Here is a 22,765-nt window from a genome sequence, read left to right on the forward strand (position 1 = left end):
ACGGCCGATCCCTGCTCCATGGAGTCCGCAGTCTTTACTCTTACACTGGCTCTATTTGATTCCACCAACATTTTAGGTTTCTTTCAAATCTGTGTCGTCCGCTAGACTGTATGATCCTTAGGACAGGAACCACAGCTTACTCGTCTCTATATCACACGCAGGATGTAGCACAGATACTCAGACAAATCTCGATGGACTTAATGGAGAAACAAGAATACATGTTCTTATTTTCTCTGTAATCCTTCTATTCATCATTTCCTAATCCCAGGTATGACCCGTACCTCCTCATTATCTAATACCATGCCCTAGAGACGAAAAATTCACAACCTAAGGAACAAAGCCTCATTTGTTCTTAGGTATAATTTTCTTGCATCAGAGTGACTCTTCAAAGAGTTTTATCAACATGGAACACTGGTGCCATAGACTGAATGTTTGGGTCCTCATCTCCAAGATGATGGTATTAGGAGGTGGGCCTTTGGGAGGTGATCAGGTCATGAAGGTGGGGCCCTCATGAATGGGATTCATGTCCATATAAAAGAGACCCCAGAGAGCTGCCTTTCCCCTTCTACTAGGTGAGGACACAGTGAGAAGATGGCCGGTTAGGAACCAGGAAACATCCTGACTAGACACTGAACCTGCCAGCAGCTTGGACTGTCCCGCCTCCAGAATAGTGAGAGATAAATTTCTATTGTTTATAAGCTACTCAGTCTATAGTATTCTGTCATGTCAGCCCTCATGACTAAGACAAAAGGTGTAGACAATAAAGGATTGAACACATTAGCAAGCACTGGTGCACAGAGCAAACTTTACGCACAGATGGGTGGCAGGCAAAATCCAGGACCTCAAGGCTTTCCACTGAGATCTATACCAAGCAGGGAGGGAAAAGAAAAAAGAAAAAAAAAAAACTTCTTTATCATTTAAAAGAAAGAAAAACACAGAGGATAGATTATCCTGCCAAAAGACACAAGTGGTATTATCTTAATAACTAACACCAAAATCCCACTGAGGAAGGAACTATCTTTGGGGAAATATTTCCATCAGTTGCATGGAGTAGAAAGGGAGACCCAAAAATTTCCTTTTAGCAAGAACCAGGGTAGCAAAGAACAAGTACACTGTTCTACTGGAAAGAAAGAAGGGACTTTGGTATTTCTCAATGGAAAGAATAAAGAGGAAGGAGGGAATCAGAAAATGGAAATGAGGAGATAGTGACATAGTGTGAGTTACCAGCTAACTAGAAAAAGACCCCAATGTACCAAAAGGGCTTTCAGGATTCAGAATATATCAACAAAGGGGTGCCTAGGTGGCTCAGTTGGTTGAGCATCTAACTTTGGCTCAGGTCATGATCCTGCGGTTCAGGGGTTTGAGCCCCGCGTCGGGCCCTGTGTTGACAGCTCAGAGCCTGAAGCCTGCTTTAGATTCTGTGTCTCCCTCTCTCTCTGCCCCTGCCCTGCTTGCTCTCTGTCTCTACCTGTCTCTCTCTTGAAAATAAATAAACATTAATGTGTGTATATATATATATATATATATATATATATACCATTAAAAATACAGGTTCGTCCCTCTCCTTCACCCACAAACCTTCGGTAAAAATTGTACTGCACAGACCAGCCTTATTTTTACAGTTGCTTTGAAGAAAGAAATGAAAGCCAAGGGCTGGCCCTGTTTGGATGGGATCACTGTGGCGACACAAAAATTCAGAGACCAGAAATAACCATAAGAATATTCAGAGAAACCATGGGAAAGCATCAGACAGGAGTTGGAATCATTCTTATCTAGATCTTTTTCAGACACCAGAAGACATCTAGGTTAAACATAAAATTTCAGGAACATCTGAGAAGGAGATGTTCTAAATTCTCCTTAAATTCTCTCTAAAGGAGAATTTAGAAGTTAGAGATGATTTGAGAATAATGGACGCTAAGCCACTGATTGAAATTATCCCCCTACAGCAGAGTTTGAACTGCTGGACACAACCAGTTAGTGGATGATAAAATCAAGTTAGTAGGTCACAATCATATTTTTAATGAAATAATAAAATAAAAAGGAATAGTTCGACACCAGTGGCCATTAGGGAAACGCAAATTAAAACCTTGATGAGGGGCACCTGGCTGGCTCAATCAGAAGAGCATGCGACTCTTGATCTTGGGGTCATGAGTTTGAGCCCCATGCTGGGTGCAGAGATTGCTTAAATAAATAAAACTTAAAAAGAAAAAAACCTTGATGAAATAACTCCATGCCTATTAGAACAGCTAAAATTAAAAATAGTGGCAATACCAAATACTGGTAAGAATGCTAAGAAACTGAATTTCCTATAAATTGCTAGTGGGAATATAAAATAATATCACCACTCTGAAAATTTCTTGGCTATTTCTTTTTCTTTCTTTCTTTTCTTTCTTTCTTTCTTTCTTTCTTTCTTTCTTTCTTTCTTTCTTTCTTTCTTTCCTTCCTTCCTTCCTTCCTTCCTTCCTTCAAGAGAAAGAGAGAGCAGGGGAGAGGGGCTGAGGAAGAGGGGCAGAGGGACACAGAGAGAGAATCCCAAGCAGGCTTCATCCTCAGCGCAGAGCCCAACATGGGACTTGATTCCACAACCCTGGGATCATGACCTGACCTGAAATCAAGAGTCAGATGCTCAACTGACTGAGCCATGCAGACCCCTGAGCAATTTCTTACAAAACTAAAATGCACTTACCCTATGACCCAGCAAACACTTCCCTAGACATTATCCAAGAGAAATGAAAACTTATGTCCACACGCACCAAAAAATGTACACAAATGTTCACAGCAGTGTTATTTTTAATAGCTGAAAACTGCAGTCAAATGGCCTTCAGTAAGGGGTACATTCATGCCACGGAATACCACTCAGAAATAATAAGGACTGAACTTGTGGTACACTCCACAATTTGAATGGATCCCAAGGGCCTCGTGCTCAGTGAGAAAAGCCAATCTCAAAAGACAAAATTTTAGAGACAGAGGATAGATTGTGTTTGCCAGGGGCTATGAGTCGGGGAAGAGTGGGGGTAGGTGACCCTATAAAGGTGTAGCACAAGGGATTTCCCTTTGTGGTGATGGAATACGTCTGTATCTGGATTGTAGTGGTTGTACAACTCTGTACATGTGATAAAATTGCAGAGAAATACACACACACACACACACACACACTGCACATAATAAACTGGTGAAATCTAGAAAGGTCTGCAGATTGCACCATTGTCAGTTGCCTGGTTTTGATGCTGCACTATAGTCATACACGATGCTACCATTGAGTACACAGGGGACCTCAGTTGTACCATCTTTGCAACTTTCCATGAGTCTATAATTATTTCCAAATGAAAATGCTTTAAAAAAATGAAAATGAATACAACAGAGAAGCTTAGAATATATCACTCATAGTGAAAGTGAATATTGTTCTAGAGAACTTCTGTTTCATTTGTGTGCGCTCATGTGAATACCATATCACAGTGTGAAGTGTACTTAATGCACTTCTTGGGGAGGGAGTCAATCATCAAGGTCAAAAACGATTTGAAAACCGTTGCTTTATAGCAAGCTTGGAAGACTTAAAGACCTAAAGGGGCCAGGTAGAGCACGTGAGGAAGTAAAATCGGCCTGGCTCATGAAGACTGTCTCATCCTTCCCATATACCATAGTTCTTACTACGGCAGGCTTCCTAATGATATAAATATTCTTTACTTCCACAGACAAATAAGCTCTTTCTTAATTTTTTTAACTACATGGTACTCTTGACCTATCTGTTCTCCCCACTTTTGATAGTGAATGAGTTTGTCTCTTGCTGACTAACAAATTATTCCTAACCCTGGCAGCATAAAACAGCAAACACTTACTATCTCACAGTTTCTGGGAATGGCTTGGCTGGGAGGTTCTGGCTCAGGGTGTCCCAGAAGGTTACAGTCAAATTGTCACCCAGAGCTGCAGCCATCTGAAGACTCACCTGGGGCCGGAGGACTTGCTTCCAAACTCGCTTGTTGATCGCCTCAGCTCCTCACTGGCTGTTGGCCACAGACTGGCGCTCCCTCACTCCGTGGTCCTCTCCGTAGAACTGCTCACAACATGGCAGCTGGCTTCCCCCAGAACGAGAGACCCAAGAGAAAGAAAGAGAAAGCCAGGCACCAGAATGGAAATTATAGTCTTTTATAACTCAACTTCAGTCTAACTCATAACTTAACTATCTCCTCTGCCGTATAACATTGGTCACACAGACCCATCCTGGTACAATAGAGGAGAGGACTTTACAAGGGTGGGAACAAAAGGCAGGATCACTGGGGACCATCTTAAAAGCTGACTTCCATAGAGAGAGGCCTGGGAACAAGAAATATTTCTCCACTGGGAGCAAAACACCTGTAAAGATAGGATAAATGACAACTGACACTGGTCTCCATGCAGGGAAGACATTAGGGACTGGTAGAGAATCAGTAAAGTGAAGACAACATGCCCCATTTCAAGGGTGCAGCTGTTAATCACAATGCTGCCATGAGAAGATCTACATCTTAAAGTGGAAATCTTCCCATGTGAAATTTAATGCGGCCAAACAAAATACATATGCCAGCTGGATCCAGACTGCTGGTTTGCAAACACTGCTGCGAGATCAAGGCAAAAGTGCCACAGGTAAGGGGCGCCTGGGTGGCTCAGTCGGTTAAGCGTCCGACTTCGGCTCAGGTCATGATCTCGCGGTCCGCAAGTTTGAGCCCCGCATCAGGCTCTGTGCTGACAGCTCAGAGCCTGGAGCCTGTTTCGGATTCTGTGTCTCCCTCTCTCTCTGACCTCCCCCCATTCATGCTCTGTCTCTCTCTGTCTCAAAAATAAATAAACGTTAAAAAAAAAAGAAATTTTAAAAAAAAGTGCCATGGGTAAGAGCTCAGGGTTCGGAATCAGCCAGACCTGGGTTCAAATTTCAACAACACTAATCACCTGCTGTGTGACCTTGCCCAAGTCAAAGATCCTCTGCTGTAAAGCAGAAATGATCAAAACAGGATTAAGTGAGATGATACCTGTAAAAGTCCTTAGCACAAGGCTTGGAACACAACAGCCACTCGATAATGTTAGTTGCCATCATCACTGCTATTCTAGCACCAGAAATGAAAACTGGAGCCATACTATTCGCACTCGCACTCTGGCTGTTAGCCACCTGGGTGAGCTAAGCAGCTGCCAAGCTTTATTTAGGGGTTCATCCACACATCTACAGAGCAGAACAATCTACAGAGCTGAACCTCAAAGGCCCGCTTTACATTCTTCACAATTTTATCTCAGGTCCTTAAATTCCATGACCTACAAAGAGAAACAGCCTTTTGATGGCATGGAAAATACAGAGATCACCTCCTGATTTCCTTGCTTCCCATACCTCCTTTGTGCAAGACTCGTGCAGCTATTCTTCAGGCTGGCAAAACTGGTACCCAAAAGGAGGATGTTTCACAACTAAAACAACAGCAAGAAAAGGACCAGAAAGGTCCTGTAGGGAGAAGTAGATTTGCTTGCCTGCGAGCCTACTCCAGCCCAAGGTCTGAACCATCTCTATAATAGTCCACATACTTGGCTATCCACTTCTCATTGAATGCCTCCAATGACAGGGAACTCATCATCTCACTCAGAATAGCTTATTTCATCTTGATTAAGAATTTTATGTATTGTTCATTGGGGCGCCTGGGTGGCTCAGTCGGTTAAGCGTCCGACTTCGGCTCTGGTCATGATCTCACAGTTCGTGAGTTCCAGCCACCCATCGGGTTCTATGCTGACAGCTCAGAGCCTGGAGCCTGCTTCAGATTCTGTGTCTCCCTCTCTCTCTCTCTCTCTGCCCCTCCCCTGCTCACACTCTGTCTCCCCGTCTCTCTCAAAAATGACTAAACATGGGGCGCCTGGGTGGCGCAGTCGGTTAAGCGTCCGACTTCAGCCAGGTCACGATCTCGCGGTCCGTGAGTTCGAGCCCCGCGTCAGGCTCTGGGCTGATGGCTCGGAGCCTGGAGCCTGTTTCCGATTCTGTGTCTCCCTCTCTCTCTGCCCCTCCCCCGTTCATGCTCTGTCTCTCTCTGTCCCAAAAATAATAAAAAAAAACAAAAAACAAAAAACAAAAAACGTTGAAAAAAAAAATGACTAAACATTAAAAAAAATTTAAAAAAAAGGAATTTTATGTATTGTTCAAAGAACACTGATTGAGCACTTAAGGTGTCAGGGCATTGCATTTGGTGCTGGGGATGCAGTAGTAAACCAGATAGATGAGGTCTTCAATTTCCTAGTATGGGGGAGAGACAACAAATAAGTGAATATATAACACATTTGGTAGAGATGGATTCTATGAAGAAAGAGGAAACAAGGTAAAGGTTGAGAGAATGTCAGGGGTATTACTCTATATGGATGGTTAAGGAATTACTCTATATGGATGGTTAAGGAAAGCTCTCTGAGAGGAGGACACTTAAACAACGTTCTGAGTGAAATAAGGTGCACAGTGTGAATATTTAGAGTAAAAACAGCATCTCACATGAGGATCCCAACAAGGGCAAAGGCCCTGAGGCAGAAGTGAATGTCTTCCTTGCGGTCAAGGGAAACCTGGACTGAACTCTTTCTTATTCACACAGCCACAAAATTCACCTTCTTTTGAGAGGTAATCATATTTATCATGTCTGTCTGTATTTGTAGGGTTTGTGGTCAGACCAAGCAGGCCCCGCATCTGCCCCTATCAGGTCTAATCTCATCTTATTTTGTCTATATCTCCACTGGATCCAGCTTGCCTTAGTTTTGTTTTGTTTTTTCTAATGATCATTTATTTTTGAGAGAGGGGTGCGGAAGGGGAGAGAATGAGTGGGGAGGGTGCAGAAAGAGAGGGAGACACAGAATCCAAAGCAGGCTCCAGGCTCTGAGTTGTCAGCATAGAGACCGCTGTGGGGCTGGAACTCGTGAACCACCAGAACATGACCTGAGCAGAAATCAACTGACTGAGCCACCCAGGTGTCCCTTGCCTTAGTGTTTACAGAGCTACATCCTTCCTAATATGATCAGCATTCTATCTATATCCCCATTCAAAGCCCGAATTAAAAAAAAAAAAATGTCAAATTGAACAGGCCTGAGGAATGTTGCCCCACAGCAAATCTCCAAAGGCTTCTCTCCACTGCCTTCCCCACCTCCTCACCCCGCAGTTGACAGTCATCAAGACTCCATTAGCTCCCTCTTATTAGCTCGACATTTTCCAAAGCATCCTTCTCAACAAAGAAAATGGAAATGTAATTGGAGTTGAGTGGTTCAGCTCTCTCAATACCATCTGTTAACAGTACACAATCTGTTCCAAGCAGCAGGCTGAAATGTTGTCAGACATAAATGACACCCAAGTCATAAGTAAATGCAAGGCATGAGCATGAGCTTGTTGATTGACTTAGAGCGATTCATTTACTACACTAGACTTGTAACTCAAGGGTCTCATCATCTTTGTCTCTTCCACATCCAGAGAACACTGCTAGAAACTTCATGGATATTTGATAAATGACAACTGACTAAGTATATGTGTGAGTATTGCAGAAGATACTTAGGAAAAATCCCCAAACGGGACCTGAGACCCTGACACCACTAAGTTATGATTTTTCCATCTCACGGTGCTGCTGCATAACAAAACATCCTGAAACTCAGTGATTTAAAACAACTACACATTCATTTTGCTTACGAATCTGTAATAATCTGGCCAGGGACAACTTGTGTTTGTTCCACTCAGCAATAGCTGGGGTAATTTAAAGCTTCGAGGCTCATCTGTTTGCCTGTTTAGTGGTTGATGCTAACTGATGGCTCAGACCTCAGCTGGGGCTGTAGCTGGAATGCCTACAAGCAGCCTTTCCTTGTAGGTGCTTGGTTTTCTCAGAGTGCAGAGGTATCCTGAGAGAGAGTCGGGCCTTTTATATCTCCATGGACTTTTATGTCTTAGCCATAGAAGTTAAAAAGCATAACCCTTGCTACATTTCACTCGCTAGAAGAAAGTCATAAAGGACAATCTATTCTCAAGAAATGGTGGGAGTGGGGCCCCTGGGTGGCTCAGTCGGTTAAATATCTGACTCTTGGTCTCAGCTCAGGACGTGATGGCACGGTTTGTGAGTCCAAGCCCTGTGTCAGGCTCCACACTGACAGTGTGGAGCCTGCTTGGGATTCTGTCTCTCCCTCTCTCTCTCTCTCTCTCTGCCCCTCCCTTGCTTGCTCTCTTTGTCTCTCTCAAAATAAATAAACTTAAAAAGTTTTAATAAAAATTAAAAAATTAAAATAAAAACACTACCCATGGGATTGAATGAAACTAATAGATTTGACGAGCGTTCTTAAGCAAAAAATGACAGAGGATACCCATTTTCTTAGAGACGGGCCACAGAGCTGAGAATAAAGAATATCTGTAAGTCCCTGTAGGCTCCTTTGTTTAGGTATCCTGTGCGCTTGATGTGTTTGAAACATGTGTTATAGCTGTATCGAGAAGGAATAGATCCCTTTGTTTTCAAAATAAAAATTGGAATTGGAGTTCACCCTGGGTCCAAACTGGGACAAATGCTCAGGCCAAAGGTGGGGTCCCATAAGATAACACCTAAATAATGCTTGCCATTGCATCTGAAAAGGAATCAAGTGCCAGTGAGACCCAATGAAGAGTTGATGTCTCAGGATGTCTGCATTTTTTCACACTCAAGTTTGGCAGATCCTTTAATAGTGTATGCTCCAGGTCTGCCCAAACCTGCCTTCTTTTTCTCCTGGGTGCACAGCTTGACTACATTTCCCAGCCTCTCTTGCGATTAGGTAAGACCATGTGACTAAGTCCTGCCAATGAGATGAGGGCAGAAATGATGGCGACTACCTCTAAGACTGGTCCATAAAAACTCCAGTGCAGTCTTGTATTTGTTTCCTCTTTTCCTATCTCCTGGATGCACGGAGTAAACTCCCAGGACCTGGAGGAGGGCAGAGTGACAAGAGAGAAGAAGCCTGAGTACCTGAGTCACTACATGGAGGTAAGCTGCCTGACCAGAAACATCAACGTATAGTGTTGCCACATGAGTGCAATATAAATTCTTATTGCTTTAAGCCACTATAGGGGCCATTTGCTACAGTTGTTTGCCTACCCTGACCACGAAGTTGGATTTTTATTCAGGAAATGTCCATGCCCCTCCCTCCCCCACCAAGGGCAGAATATAATTCTCCACTCCATTAACAGTGGGTTTGGCCAATGTGATGTTCACAGACATGAGGTAACATGATATGCTTTTACACGCACTTCTTCACTTCTACACTCTCTTGTGCTACAACCCTATTGCTGCTCTGCCATCACCTTGAGAAGAATAAGCACCAGCTAGTTCCTGGTCCTGCAGACCTAGATTCAGCTGGCAACCTGCAACCAAGCCCAGCCTGGTCCAAACCAGCAGCAGCTGACTGACCTGTAGATGAACATGCAAAAATAAATGATTAATATTTTAAGGCACTGGGTTTTGGGGTAGTTTGTTACACAGCATACTCTAGAGCTGGATGACTGATACACTAAGGAAGTAAGAGTGTGGCAGTCTCATGGGGCTGCCCTATTAGGCTTCCACTTGATGCCTGTTCTATTAGCTCACTTAAGCTTTATGCTAAAGCTGTTTTCCAGATGAAGAAATAGAGGAGTAGGAAAGACTTGCCCAAGGTCACACAAGGGGTTTGGGATATCAAATTCATAAGCCTAAATGCTCTTCCTTCTCTTCCAAACACACTGAGGGAATGCAAGAAAAGCAGAGAAAATAGGGAAGACGTGGACAGAATTTAGATGTTTCCACCAAATCCCACTTTAACAGAGCTTGCTAATACTCCTTGGCACTTGAAAAAGGAAAGTTCTGCACAAATAAGACAACAACCAGCTCCCCCCCCCCCGTGTTGTTAATTTATGGAACTTACTACCTAAACATCTTTAGATAATACCACTGAAAATAACAACTTTTCTAAGAAAGATTTGAACAATCGCATTATACCCCTCCTATAATGGGTTAATATGGAAAATAAGAACGTTTGTAGGGTATCTTCAAGGTTATCTTCAAGGAGGAAAACCACACCCTTGGACACAGTGTTCTTGGAGCCCTGGTGTGAGAAAGAATAGAGAGCCCTCTCGGACTGCCTGCTCTCACCACCGCCCTTCAGACAATGCTTACAAGCCTTTAAGGAACACCCGCCACCACTCCCGCGAGAGCCTCCCAGCTCAGGGAACGCAGACGACGACGAGAGGGCAACCGGCCCCCAATCCGAGCAAAGAGCAGTGGAAACCTGTTTCCCCCGTCTCTTCATCTCTAGGAACCCTCGGCTCAGATTCTTTTAGGGCGAGTCTATGCAAGGGTTCAGCCTCCCCAAGGAGAGGAAGAGGGGAGGTTGGGGGGGGGGGGGGGGGGAGGGGGGGGGGGGGGGGGGCGCGCGGGGGGGGGGGGGGGGGGGGGGGGGATCTCCTGCGAGCCGGGATGACTGCAGAGCCAGCGTGCAACGCTGCACATCCACACCTACAACTACATACTACACACACAACCACACACACAACCACACACTCCTCCCCCCGCCGGCCCCCACACCCATTATTTTGGAAGGGAGCAGCAGATTCCTGGGGAGGGGAGCGCAGCCCCGAACGGAAAGCAAGGGCCCAGCACCCGTCCCGGCAGCACCCACAGCTTCCACCGCGGGGTCACCGCGGGCTGGGGGCGCGGGGCGCTGGGGCCCCGGAGCAGGAAGTGCCGCGCCCAGCCCCCAAGGCAGCCTGGGCTGAGGGCGCGGCGGGGAAGCGAGCCGCCCGCGCTGCCCCCGCCCCTCGCCTATCAGCACCGCCCCCGCTGCGGCGGGTGAGGGGCGGGGCGGGGCGCGGCATATATAAGGCGAGGGGCGGGCGCCGCTCTTTTGTCTCTTGCTGCAGCAACGCGAGTGGGAGCACCAGTCGCCGGGCTCGAGGCGGAACTCCACGGTGAGCGCTGCCCTGGGCGGGGGCCCCATCCGGGTGGGGTCGAAGTGGGTGCACCTGGCCCGCGCGCCGCGGCCGCAACAGGCGCCCTTCCCCGACGGGACGCCCGTCCGGCGGACCACGCCCTGGGGCTAGGAGGGGGGTGCGGGCCGCGCCCAGATCCTCGTCCTGGGGCTGCCGGGAACGCCCCGGCCGAGTGCCACGTCGAGAGGCGTCGGCGGAGAGGCGGAGGGGACGCGGGCCCCGACCGCAGGCCAACCGCCTTGCTTTCCCCACTAGGATCGCTTTAAGAAAATGGCAGACAAGCCAGACATGGGGGAAATCGCCAGCTTCGATAAGGCCAAGCTGAAGAAAACGGAGACGCAGGAGAAGAACACCCTGCCGACCAAAGAGAGTGAGTGCACCCCCGCCTCCGGGTCCGCGGGCCCCCAGCCCGGTCCCCCCCACCCCGCCCTTCCCGCGAACCCAGCCCCACCCCCACCTGGCCAAGGCGCCGGGTCCCCGCGGCCCCGGCCCCCTTTCTGTTCCACGAAGTGCACGTCTCCCCAGCCCCAAGCCTCTTTCTTAAGCCCCAAACCTCGTGGGTGCCTCGGCTGGGGGGTTGCAAGGTGTCCTCCTCCGCCAGTGCCGCTTCCTGCTCTCCACAGCCATTGAGCAGGAGAAGCGGAGCGAAATTTCCTAAGAGCCTAAAGGATTCCCCACCCCCGTCATCTTCGAGACACCCTAGTCGTGGAGGAAGAAGAGCCACCTGCAAGATGGACACGAGCGACAAGCTGCACTGTGAACCCGGGCACTCCGTGCCGACGCCACCGGCCTGTGGGTCTCTGAGGGGACCCCCACCAATCGGACTGCCAAATTCTCCGGTTTGCCCTGGGATATTATAGCAAATTATTTGTATGATTAATGAAAATAAAACACACCTCGTGGCATGGCTGGCGTGGTCTGAGTCTTCGTTGGGAATCTCGTGGGCAGTGTCGCTGCAGCACAGCCCCACGCACAGGAGTTGCTGCCGCAGAGCGGGAGGGGGTCGCAGAACGGGCCGGTTTGGAGGGACCATTTTAAATTTTGGCTTCACCTTCTTCAGGGGATTTTGTGCGTTATTGTTAGCTGCTTAGCTCGTGCTTATAATGCAATCCATGTAAAAACTAACCTCACCTTGTCCTTTCTGGAAGCTGGGGAAATGCTTTCTCAGGGGAGCAGGATTTTTGATAAGCTTTTACCGTCCCCCTGTCTCCCTGGCCTCTTCACGGTTCTGATTCACACCCAGAGAGAGAACAGTGATTTAAAGTCTGAGAAGAGAAGGGGTAAGAGACTAAATCTGGAAGGTTGGAAATTGGGTGAGGTCACAAACTCTCCAAGAGGCTTTCTTGGAACTTAAAAGAGGAGGCATTGGAAGGAAAACAAAGGCGGGATCCAGGGAAACCACAGCAGGAACATCGGAACTAGAGGAGCCTTAGGGGACAGCCTAGCTTTTTGTCTTTCAACCCTAGCGCGGAACCTTCCACAAAAGCTAGCCATTAGAGGGAGTGCTGGGCTGAGCAGCAGCAGGAAGGGTGGGCATGCTGAGGGAGGGCTGGGGCTGGTAGCAGAGCCCCACAGGGTCACAGCCTCTAGACCCATGGGGAAGAGAGGGACCATCCCAGAGTGGGGTGGGGTGGGGGGATGGGGAAGCTGCAGGACATTCTGGAACAGAAGACCCTAGCTGATGATTTCAGGGGTGAAATCTAAAAAGGGAGATGAGGACACTTTAGTGATTTGTCCCACATTTTTGTCTGACCATAAGGGACTGGACACTGGGTGAGGGCAAGTAATCTCAATGAGGTGTGATCCCTGCCCACAGGAACTTAAACTCCTAGCGGGTGAGATGGGGCAGCCACAGCAGACAAGGGCAGGAACACCTAGGCTGAGGGAGCTGCTGCCTTGCACAAAGAAGTGACTTCTGACAGTGACACCTATGCTGTGGAGGGTAAGTGGGGGTAGTGGGGTAGGGAGGGTAGATAAGGAAACACCTTAGGAGGCCCCGGTGAGGAGGGGCCTTAGCAGAATATCTGCTGTGAGTCAGGCACTGTTTTCGGATTTTTAGTTCTCAGAAACTATTAAGGCAGTATGATTATTATTCCATTTTACAGATGGGGAAGCTAAGTTTCAAAGAGACTAGGGATTTGCTAAAGCCACACAGCCAGTGAGTAGTGGAGCCAGAATTTGGGGCCAAAGCTGTGCTTTGGAGATTCTATAACCTAAGGTTCGGGACATCTGTTGTGTCAAACATTTCATGAGATTTCATGAGCATTTACTACTTGAGCATAATTGACCCTGTTAGGGTCTACCGCTGGAAGGTTAAAGAAAAGGGACCAGAAGAAATGACTACTGCCTTCAAGCAGTGACACAGTATGCCTGCTGGTGAGAAGGGCCCTGGAGAAAAGGCAAGCTGGGTAGGGGGGAGAAGTGTGCTGGGGCAGGAAAGGGCATGTAAGTGCCATTACAGTTTTCAACAGGTCAGTCGAGGGAGGCCTCTGGATAAGACAAGTGCTTCCAGGAGGGGGAACACAAATGCAAGAGTGTTGGGTGATCTGAGGAAGAACAAGCTGGAGTGGAGGGAGCAAGCAGCAGGGAGATGAGGTGTGAAAAGGCAGGAGATGGAGGAGGCAGATTTGAAGTTACCTGCAACTGTTACAAGGTTGGTTGCTGAGGAGTTCCTCCTTCCCCCCACCCCAAGCACCCTCCACCTCTGGACCTCCCTCCATAGGTGCCCCTCATGGGCATTAGGAATCCTGTCCCGGCAGCCACATCTAAGGCCTCTTTGGCCCCAACCTCCTCTCTGGGATGCAAATCACATGCTCCCTTCCTTTGGATCCCACAGATTCTCTGACCCCAGTGAGCTCACCTGGAGAGCAGTTCCTGAGCCCCATTTCCTGGGGCCCCCTTACTCTCAGAAGATTCCCATGACTTTCTCACCCCCTCCCTGAGAAATCTATTCTGAGGTTGCAGGGTGCTGATGACAGCCCTGCTCTAAGATTTAAGTCACAAATCAAGGGGAGACTTAAGGCACTTTTGCTTTTCCACCCTCAGATAATGAGCTGATCGGATGTGGCCAGGACAAAGTGGGGAAAGGAGATGCCCATAGGGGAGGGGGGTCGCTTAATCATTTCAGAAGTCTTAAGCACCGCATCAGTTTATAAGGTAAGCCTGCCTTCCACAACCCACTTGAGCTGCACACTGGCGCACACATCTAGGTATTCAGAGGCCTGAATGTTAAGACAGACCCCAGAGGCCAAGTACTGGCAGGGAGGCCTAGCTTCCTAGGCCCCGCCTCTCTCGCAGTGATTGGTCCCCTGGGATCACTTGGAAATCACAATGGCCCCGGCGCCAGATCTGGGAGTTGGAGTGTGGAAGAACACTGAAGCACCCACGCCTCCTTCCCCCCTCTTTTCTGTCCCTTGCCACATGGGAATACTGACATCTTGGGAGGATGATAGTCAATTGCTGGTTTATCCCTTTTCCTTCGATCTAAGAATTCAGGGACCAATTACTAGTCCAGTCACAAAATGACTGAGGTTTGCCCTGAAGCTAAGATAAAACTGCAACATTTGTTTTTCTTTTTTCTTTCAGAAAGAGAGCAGATGTTCCAGGGAGAGGCGCAGAGGAAGAGCAAGAGAGAATAATCTTAAGCAGGCTCCACAGGTGAGGTGGGACTTGATCCCACAACTCTGGAATCATGACTTGAGCTGAAATCAAGAGTCAGATGCTCAACTGACTGAGCCGCTCAGATACCCCAACAACATTTCTTTTTAAACCTACTTGAATTTCTAGTTTTGTTTCCTTATTTCATTCCTAAAACCAGTTTTAACAATTAGGCCTCAGGGCTTGGGCCTTTCCACTGTCTTAGGGTCAAACCAGACCACTCAGGGATTCTTGCAGACGTCCCTCCACCTCCTATTCAACATGCATGCGCTGAATGCCTGCTCACCGTGCTGAGAAAACAGATGGAGGACACTTAGGGAGCACCTGGTCTAGATTAGAAGGAGGAGCCAAGCTCTCTTCCTCACACTTGCCAATCCCCCAGATGGCTTTCCCACCCTCTTTGCCCTCAGGCAAACACCTCCTCTCCTCTGACAATATCAGATGCTTCAGGTCCCATGCCTTTCCTCACCTTCTGTCATTTCCCTGGAATAGAAAAAGCACTTCTGGGGCACCTGGGTGGCTCAGTCAGTTAAGCATCTGACTCTTGATTTCCACTCAAGTCATGATCTCACGGCTTGTGAGTTCAAGCCCTGCTTCAGGCTCAGTGCTGACGGTGCAGAGCCTCCTTGGGATTCTCTCTCCCTCTTTCTCTGCCATCCCCCACCCCACCCTCAAAAATAAATAAACTTAAAAAAAAATGAGAAAAAACACTTCTGTGTTTCTTCTCTCTACCCTTACTACACTACTTACACCACACATAAAGGAAAAAATCGGTTTCTCCTTTACTACGACACTCTACACAGAGAATACTCTACTTCAGGTCACCAAATGTGTAGGTTTTCCCAATCAAGCAGTTCTGTGATTCTCTGGACACTAGGTAGGTGTCCTAAAATTCAATTCATTGTGACACTATCCACCTGAAGTTAGTGCAGACCCTATAGGTGAAGAGCTCAGTCCCACAAGGCTGCCGCCCTACCCCCACTTCAGACACCAATCCCAAGTCCAGCCTGGCAACGTGCACCTACTAAAACTGAACATAAGAAACCCAATGACCCAGCAACTCCATTCCTACTTCTATATCCCGGAGAAATTAGTGCATGTGTCCACCAGAGGACATGTTCCTGGCAGCTTTATTCATATTAACCAAAGAGCAAAAACATTCCATATGTCTCTCAACAGAATGGATAGACAAATTTAATATATTCACACAGTTATTCATTAAGTTACTCAACAATAAAAAGGAACCAAGTATTGATACCTAACATCTTACAATTCCATTTAGATGAAATTCTAGAAAAGACAAAACTGCTTTCTGATAATATAACTCAGCCAAACCTACCAGGGTGATGAAAATGTATACCTTGATCAGAGTCATAGTTACATGGGTGTGTACATGTGTAAAAAATCATCAAGATGTAAACTTATGATTAGCACTCATATGCATTTTACTGTATGTACATTTTATTTCAATGAAAAGATTCTTTTAATCCCATGAAGAGCTAAGAATTCCCAGCTTTTAAGGCCACATGCTATTAACTCAGAGGAAAGAGGTGAAGATTGTGTAAACAACCCCCCTTGAATATTTTCCCCACTTTGAGTGATCCTCCATTGGTTTTCTAATTAGTCAAATACTGGCCATCTACAAGGCCCTCCCAACCACCACTCTCTCTGATTAGTCTTCCTACATATCCCCGCCAAAGATGTTCTCTTTCTCCTCTCACCTCCTGTCCGTACCTCCCTATGTATCTGGACACATACATCACCTTCTTGGCTAGGCCAAATAGAGATGGATTCTTATTAGTTGAAGCCAGCACATAATACACAGTAGTTGGCACATAATAACATACTCAATAAACGCTTGTTGAATTGTAACTGAAATATCACCTGCCCTCACCTACTCCATCTTGGCCATGCTAAAGCCAGGCTACTATCAGGCCCCACCGCTGTCGTATTGCTGGTTCTACTGTGCATTGACAGAGCCCAAGCATGAGGGTATGGGAAAGTTACCATGGTTCAGGAAAGCCAAGCATCCTCATTTTCCTCCCAGAGCCCAGTTCAGGATACAATCCTACTACAGTGAGGGGAAGTACAGTTAATTCACAACTGAGGCTATTGACGGAAAGCTGTATGTTTCCCAGATGGCAACTATGGGTCTCAACCAGTTAAAAGATTTTAGATGTTGGATTGCTGATTTCTGTGATATAGAGGCTGTGTTCTTAGTCAGTTTAATTCAGCATGCATTTTTGAGTATCCAGTGGGTGCCTATCACTGTACGAAACCTATGGATGCTACAAAAGACATGAGCCAACCAACAATACAAAAGGCAGAATAGGGGCGTCTGGGCGACTCAGTCAGGGGAACATCTGACTCTTGATTTCAGCTCAGGTCATGATCCCAGGGTTGTGGTATCGAGCCCCGTGTCAGGCTCCAAGCTGTGGAGCCTGCTTGGGATTCTCTCTCTCTCCCTCTGCCCCTCTCCCCCACTCACATAAGGCACCCAGGGGTTCAGCATGATAGAAATTTGTGAGGGTGTTTTGTTTCAGTTTGGCTATCATAATGATTAGGGGACCCCACTGACAGTTCATAAACAGGAATCAGGAATACTAGACAACTGTCAATACTAGACAGTTCCACACATCAAAGATTTGTACTGTGCCCTACATGACTCTTTAAAGGTTCTTTATTGTTGTATAACACAATTACAGAAAAATGCACAGATCATAAGTGTGTTACAGCTCGATGAATCTCCACGAACTGAACACCCCCTAGTGCTGAGGATAGTCCTATACCTATCCTAACTTCTAACAGCATGTATACATTTTGCATACTTTTGAACTTTACATAAATGGACCCATGACTTGTAAATGAATCACTACGCATTTGCAGAGCTGAACTATCTCTTCACAATTATGTGACTGCAGCAAAAACTAATTCTGCCCAAATTTATTATACATTGCCTATTCCAAGAATGCAGCTAGCATATAACTGTAAATTGAGGGATGCTTTTTTGTTTCATTTTGTTTTTTAACTCAGAGCTTCACCAAGAGTTCATGGCACTGATAGCGATACTTTTTCCTGGTTTTTGAATTGTTGATACAACACGATTGTGTCAGTGTTCCTCTGAAGCTGCTGGATTCCTGGTAATGCTATGTGTAGGTGCAAACACACATAAAGTGCAGACTGCTTCTTTAGGTGCAGAAATAGCTGTGTCAATATTTATTAGTCAGCTTGTGATAGGTTGTACCGCAGTAACAAACTCCAACAATTTCAGTGGCTCGCAACAAGCTGTATTTTTTATTCATATGTACATCAGGTGAAACCCGATGCACATGTCTTTAGTCTGAGTGCCAAAGGAGCAGACCCTGTCTGGAACACGCTCTCCTTATGGCAGAAGGAAAGAACGGCGGAGCCATATGATGGCTTTTCAAGCTCTGCCCGAGTGTGGCACTTCCATTCACATTACACTAGCCAAAGCAAATCATAAAGCAAGCCTGACATCACTTGGGTGAGGTGCTGCAAGCCACATGCTATCAGGTTGGCATGTATAATTCTGTGATGGAGAAGGCAGGAAATAATCAGGAGTCATGATAATACAATGTACCATATATACTGAAATGCATATGCATATTTTTTTGTAAATTATATTTCTTTATTTCACCTTTATATTCCAATAAGGGCTTATATTACTTTGTTTTTAAAGTATATGTGAGAGTAGATTATATTCTCTTTGATTTCCACTTCAGGAGAGAGGAGTGTTATGCTACAGAAGGAGATGTTGGTTCTAAGGGGTTGGGAATTAGTGGTCTGACCCAATCATGGTAATTTTATTACCTTTGCAATGATTGACTTACGAATAGATACAGGTTGCGATCCTGACCAAGGAGATCCAAGAGGAAGCCTGTGGAGAGGGACTTCTGGGAAGTCCCTTCCGAGAATTCGCTCTTTAAGAAAAACATAAGAAAAAGCTACACACATCATTGTGTATGTTTTTGTGATCACATCATATGTGATATGTTTTTGAACCATGACAGTTATCTTGAACCCATGAAGGGAAAATGCAACACACTGAGAGTGGCAACGTGGAAAAATAAAAAGAATCTGAGTACTTGAGCTCTTGAGCCACTGAGGTTTCTTGAAAGTGCCTTATCAGAAGCTCCTGTGTAGCTCAGTTGGTTGAGTGTCTGACTCTTGATTTCAGCTCAGGTCCTGATCGTGAGGTCGTGAGATCAAGCCTCATGTTGGGCTCTGCCCTGGCAGCTAGGAGCCTGCTTGGGATTCTCTCTCTTTCCCTCTCTCTACCCCTCCCCTGTATGCTTTCTCTCTCTCTTTCAAAATAAATTTAAAAACTTTTTTTAAAAGTGTATTGGGGCACCTGGGTAGCTCAGTTGGTTAAGCATCCGACTCTTGGTTTTGGCTCAGGTCACGATCTCACAGTTTGTGAGTTCCAACCCTGCATCAGGCTCAGGGCTGACAGCGCAGAGCTTGCTTGGGATTCTCTGTCTCATCCTCACTCTGCACCTCCCCTGCGCGCGCGCTCTCTCTCTCAAAATAAATAAGTAAACATTTTTTAAAGTGTCTTATGTTTGAACACCTTGTGTGAAATAATGCATTTTTCTTATATTGAAGAAATCTGTAGTTGACTTTTCTTACTTGCAGTTGAAAGTATTCTACAATGATCATGTGGAATGGGAAGTCTGGGTGCAGAGATACTGGTTAGTAGGATATTGTAACCGTCCAGGCAAGAGGTAATGAGGACTTAAATTAGGGAAAGGTCTGTGTACATCCATGGTGCTATGCTAGTAAATGTTTAACAACCAGCTCTCGGTCAGGGTGGAGGGAGGTACGAGCTGTTTTGTAGCATTTGCTGATTTCTACAGTGTAAATATTGCCAATTTTAAGCTGTCAAGAGTTTGACAACTGGATCTTTGCAAGTTGGTGCCAGTTGGCTCTAGCACACCGCTGGCTGTGGGGTTAGAAAACCAGGGCAGATACAAAAGACTCCGCAGAAGGAGAACTGGTAAGACTTCAGATTATGCGAGCAATACGGAAGTTGTAATCTGACAGGCAAACAGAAATTTTACTTGTCTATGTGACTTCATTTCTGTGTTTGAGGGGAAGACCGAAGCATCCCACAACCAGGACACTTCCCAGAAAGTACCTTAGGAGACACAGCACTGCTTTGGAGAGAGATTCTACAGCCCCCAAAGAAGTATTATAAATTAATTTTATGGCTAACACACTGTACAGAGAGGCAATAAAATGAAGCTATGATAAAGCGGGTGTCTCTGGCACTGAGCCCAGGAAAAGGCAGGGTGAACATGCAAGACATCACAGTGTCTGAGAGCCCGTATAGGCAAGACCCTGGAAGCTGACGCTGGAGGGAGTCTGGGTGGAAGCACGTGGCAAGGAAAGCAGCAGCGTTGGCCAGAATGAACACGCTAGTTAGGGCCAGCCAAAGTGGAGAAGCCATCGCTAGTCATCAATCTATCGCTTTCTCTGCTTATTCACCCACAATTTAGTAACAGTCTGCTACATACTGGGTCCTAGGCTAGGTAGTTGCTCAGGATGCACAAAATGGATTCTCCCAGACCTCCGTTTGTCACAGGTAAGATAAACAGGTAACCTGGATTAACGGCAAAATACAGGATCATGGAATACTGTATTCTGATTTAAAAGTAAATGTGCATCAAGCTTAATTTTTGTCTCTGCAGTGAAATTCGGAAGACTAAGAGAGGGCCCTGTCGACTCAGCCCTGGCGTTATTCAGCATTTACTCTGAATTTCTGTAGCATTCATGTCTATTGCTGTAATGTTAAATCAATGTGTTTCATAAAAGTCAACAAGATCAGAAAGACTTGGCTATTAATTAGAAGATAAAAAAAAACATTGGCCCTGGGGTGTCTGGGGGGCCTGGGGGGCTCAGTCAGTTAAGCATCTGACTCTTGATTTCAGCTCAGGTCATGATCTCACAGTTCGTGAGTTCAAGCCCTGCCTCGGGCTCTGTACTGATGGCACAGAGCCTGCTGGGGATTCTCTTTCTCCCTCTCTTTGCCCCTCCTCTTCTTGTTCTCTCTCTATCTGTCAAAATAAATAGACACACTTAAAAATTTTTTTTAAAAAAATACAAAAAACCATTGACCCCATGAATGCTATTTAAGGTTGTCAAGCACCCCCAAGCCATAGCTAAGAATTTTTCTATTGTAGAGAGATCCTATTCTCTAGGAAGGCAATTCTGCAGGAAAAAGCTCCCACTTTTGCATCAATGTAGCCCAAGACCTTCATCTCAGGCATGTGTAGCTAAAAAGAACCTGTTCTTTGAGTCACTGTTTTTACCCAAATGTTATCTCATGCCAAGCAGTCCCTTATTTTGTTTCCTGCTACTCAGATGCCAGGTTATTTGATCTGGCTTGTTCTTAGAAAAAAAATCAGTAGCGTATACAATGGTATCATGAACATTCTTCAGTTTTTTTGATTAAAAAAAAAAAACTTATCCAACCTGTCTTAAGCAAAAAAAAAAAAAAAAAAAAAGGATACATTTACTTATGTAAATGAGAGATCCAGGGAGTAGGTTTTACTTCAGGTGTGGCTGATGGAGATAGTCAAATGATGTCACAGGGACCTGGTTTCTCTCTCTCCATCTTTCAGTTCTGCATCTTCCTTCTCAGGCTGGCCTCCCCGCTCATGGTGACAATACAGCTGCTGCAGCTCAATACACTCTTCCCAGGTATGAGAACAGCAGAAAATAGAGACCATCTAGTTCTATTCTATCCAGTTCGAACAAAAAGGTTGGACCTAACTTTCACTAGCCAGAATTAGGTCAGATGCCCCTCCCTGACCCAATCACACTGGCCAGGACACAGCCGGGTTAAACCTAGGTCTAACGCCATCCTTGTTGTTAGCAGATGGGTCAGCCTCACTGGAATCACAGGAACATTGAGTAGAGATGGAGTCTATTTCTTTTTTTTTTTTAACTGAAATATAATTGACATATGACATTATATTAGTTTCAAGTGTACAACAATAATGACTTGATATTTGCATACACTGTGAAATGAACACCACTAGACTTAGTCACCATCTGTCACCATCCGAAGTTACAAAATTCGAGTGTATTTGTAAATGCAAATTCAGAACTATTATTAATAACAGGGTAAATGGATATGAAGCACCCAAATTCATCGTTGTTCACCACTGTCATGTACTAAACTGATGTATAAAAGCTCCATATTAACCTCTTAACCCCTGGGGACTACATGAGTCTTCCCCTGGTGTAGACAGACTTGAACTGGTGGAGAAGACCTGACTTCTTTGTCATCATGGCTCTTATTCCCAATGCTCTTACCAAAATCCAGAGCTGAGGCAAGGGTCCTGAGATTAAAGACACACACACACACATACACACACCCCTACATATATACGTGTGTGTACATGTAGAGAGAGAAAGAGATTTTTAAGGAATTGGCTCACACAACTGTAGGGGCTAGCAAGACCAAAATCCATACAGCAGGTCAGCAGTCTGGAAACTCAAGCAGTTCTTCCATGTTACAATCTTAAGACAGAATTCCTTCCTATCCAGGAAGCTTCAATTTTGGCTCTTAAGACCTTCAATTGATTGGGTGAGGCCCACCCATACTATGGATGGAGGGTAATCTCTTTCACTTCAAGTCAGTTGACTGCAAATGTTAATCACATACCAAATACCTTCACAGCAACAGGCTGTGTCTGGGCACCATGGTCTAGCACCATGGTGGGCCAAGTGGGCACCCACCAAACAACTGGGCACCATGGTCTAGCCAAGTTGATACATAAAATTAACCAGCACAGTGCTTCAGGTCGTTTGTGATGTCATCCTCCCAGGTACTTGATTCCAGCAAGCATGGTCTCCAGCAAGAAATACAGAATGCAGGAGTCCAGTTCCCACCCTGACCTACAGCCAGGAAATGACCTGAAAGAGAGAAACTATATGAGAGATGGTGGACCAGAAATCTGGGAGGGGCCTCAGCTCTGAGCATTGACTTCCAAGTCACTATCAGGCTTGGATTGACTACTTCCAAACTTCTTCATGAGGAAGACGAAAAAACTTCTATAATATTTAAGTCATTGAATTTTAGGGGTGTTTCTGTTATGCGCAGCTGAGCTCAATTCTATATAAGACCAAACAAACAAACAA

General features: G+C 45.9%; 1 protein-coding gene and 1 long non-coding RNA gene across 2 annotated transcripts; one reads left to right on the forward strand and one right to left on the reverse strand.

Annotated features, from left to right (window-relative positions):
• Positions 1 to 2,351: 2,351 nt before the first annotated feature.
• Positions 2,352 to 10,355, reverse strand: LOC125937394 (uncharacterized). The gene is made up of 3 exons (XR_007462374.1): positions 9,281 to 10,355; positions 8,813 to 8,903; positions 2,352 to 4,073 (listed from the first exon to the last, which is right to left on the reverse strand). It is a non-coding gene; the product is annotated as an uncharacterized LOC125937394 (long non-coding RNA).
• Positions 10,356 to 10,821: 466 nt separating this feature from the next.
• Positions 10,822 to 11,848, forward strand: TMSB10 (thymosin beta 10). Its single transcript, XM_049652041.1, has 3 exons — positions 10,822 to 10,918; positions 11,195 to 11,309; positions 11,563 to 11,848. Exons 2-3 carry the CDS (start codon positions 11,210 to 11,212, stop codon positions 11,595 to 11,597), a joined length of 135 nt encoding a protein of 44 aa, XP_049507998.1. The 5' UTR covers positions 10,822 to 10,918; positions 11,195 to 11,209; the 3' UTR covers positions 11,598 to 11,848.
• The last annotated feature ends 10,917 nt before the right edge of the window (positions 11,849 to 22,765 follow it).

The sequence above is a fragment of the Panthera uncia genome (genome assembly GCF_023721935.1).
Source record: "Panthera uncia isolate 11264 chromosome A3 unlocalized genomic scaffold, Puncia_PCG_1.0 HiC_scaffold_12, whole genome shotgun sequence".
NCBI classification, from domain to species: Eukaryota; Metazoa; Chordata; class Mammalia; order Carnivora; family Felidae; genus Panthera; species Panthera uncia.

Excerpts from the sequence above, each read along its gene's own strand:
- TMSB10 (XM_049652041.1), top strand. The coding sequence starts at position 11,210 with ATGGCAGACAAGCCAGACATGGGGGAAATCGCCAGCTTCGATAAGGCC. Across the intron at positions 11,310-11,562 it reads CACCCTGCCGACCAAAGAGA|CCATTGAGCAGGAGAAGCGG; the intron begins GTGAGTGCACCC and ends TGCTCTCCACAG.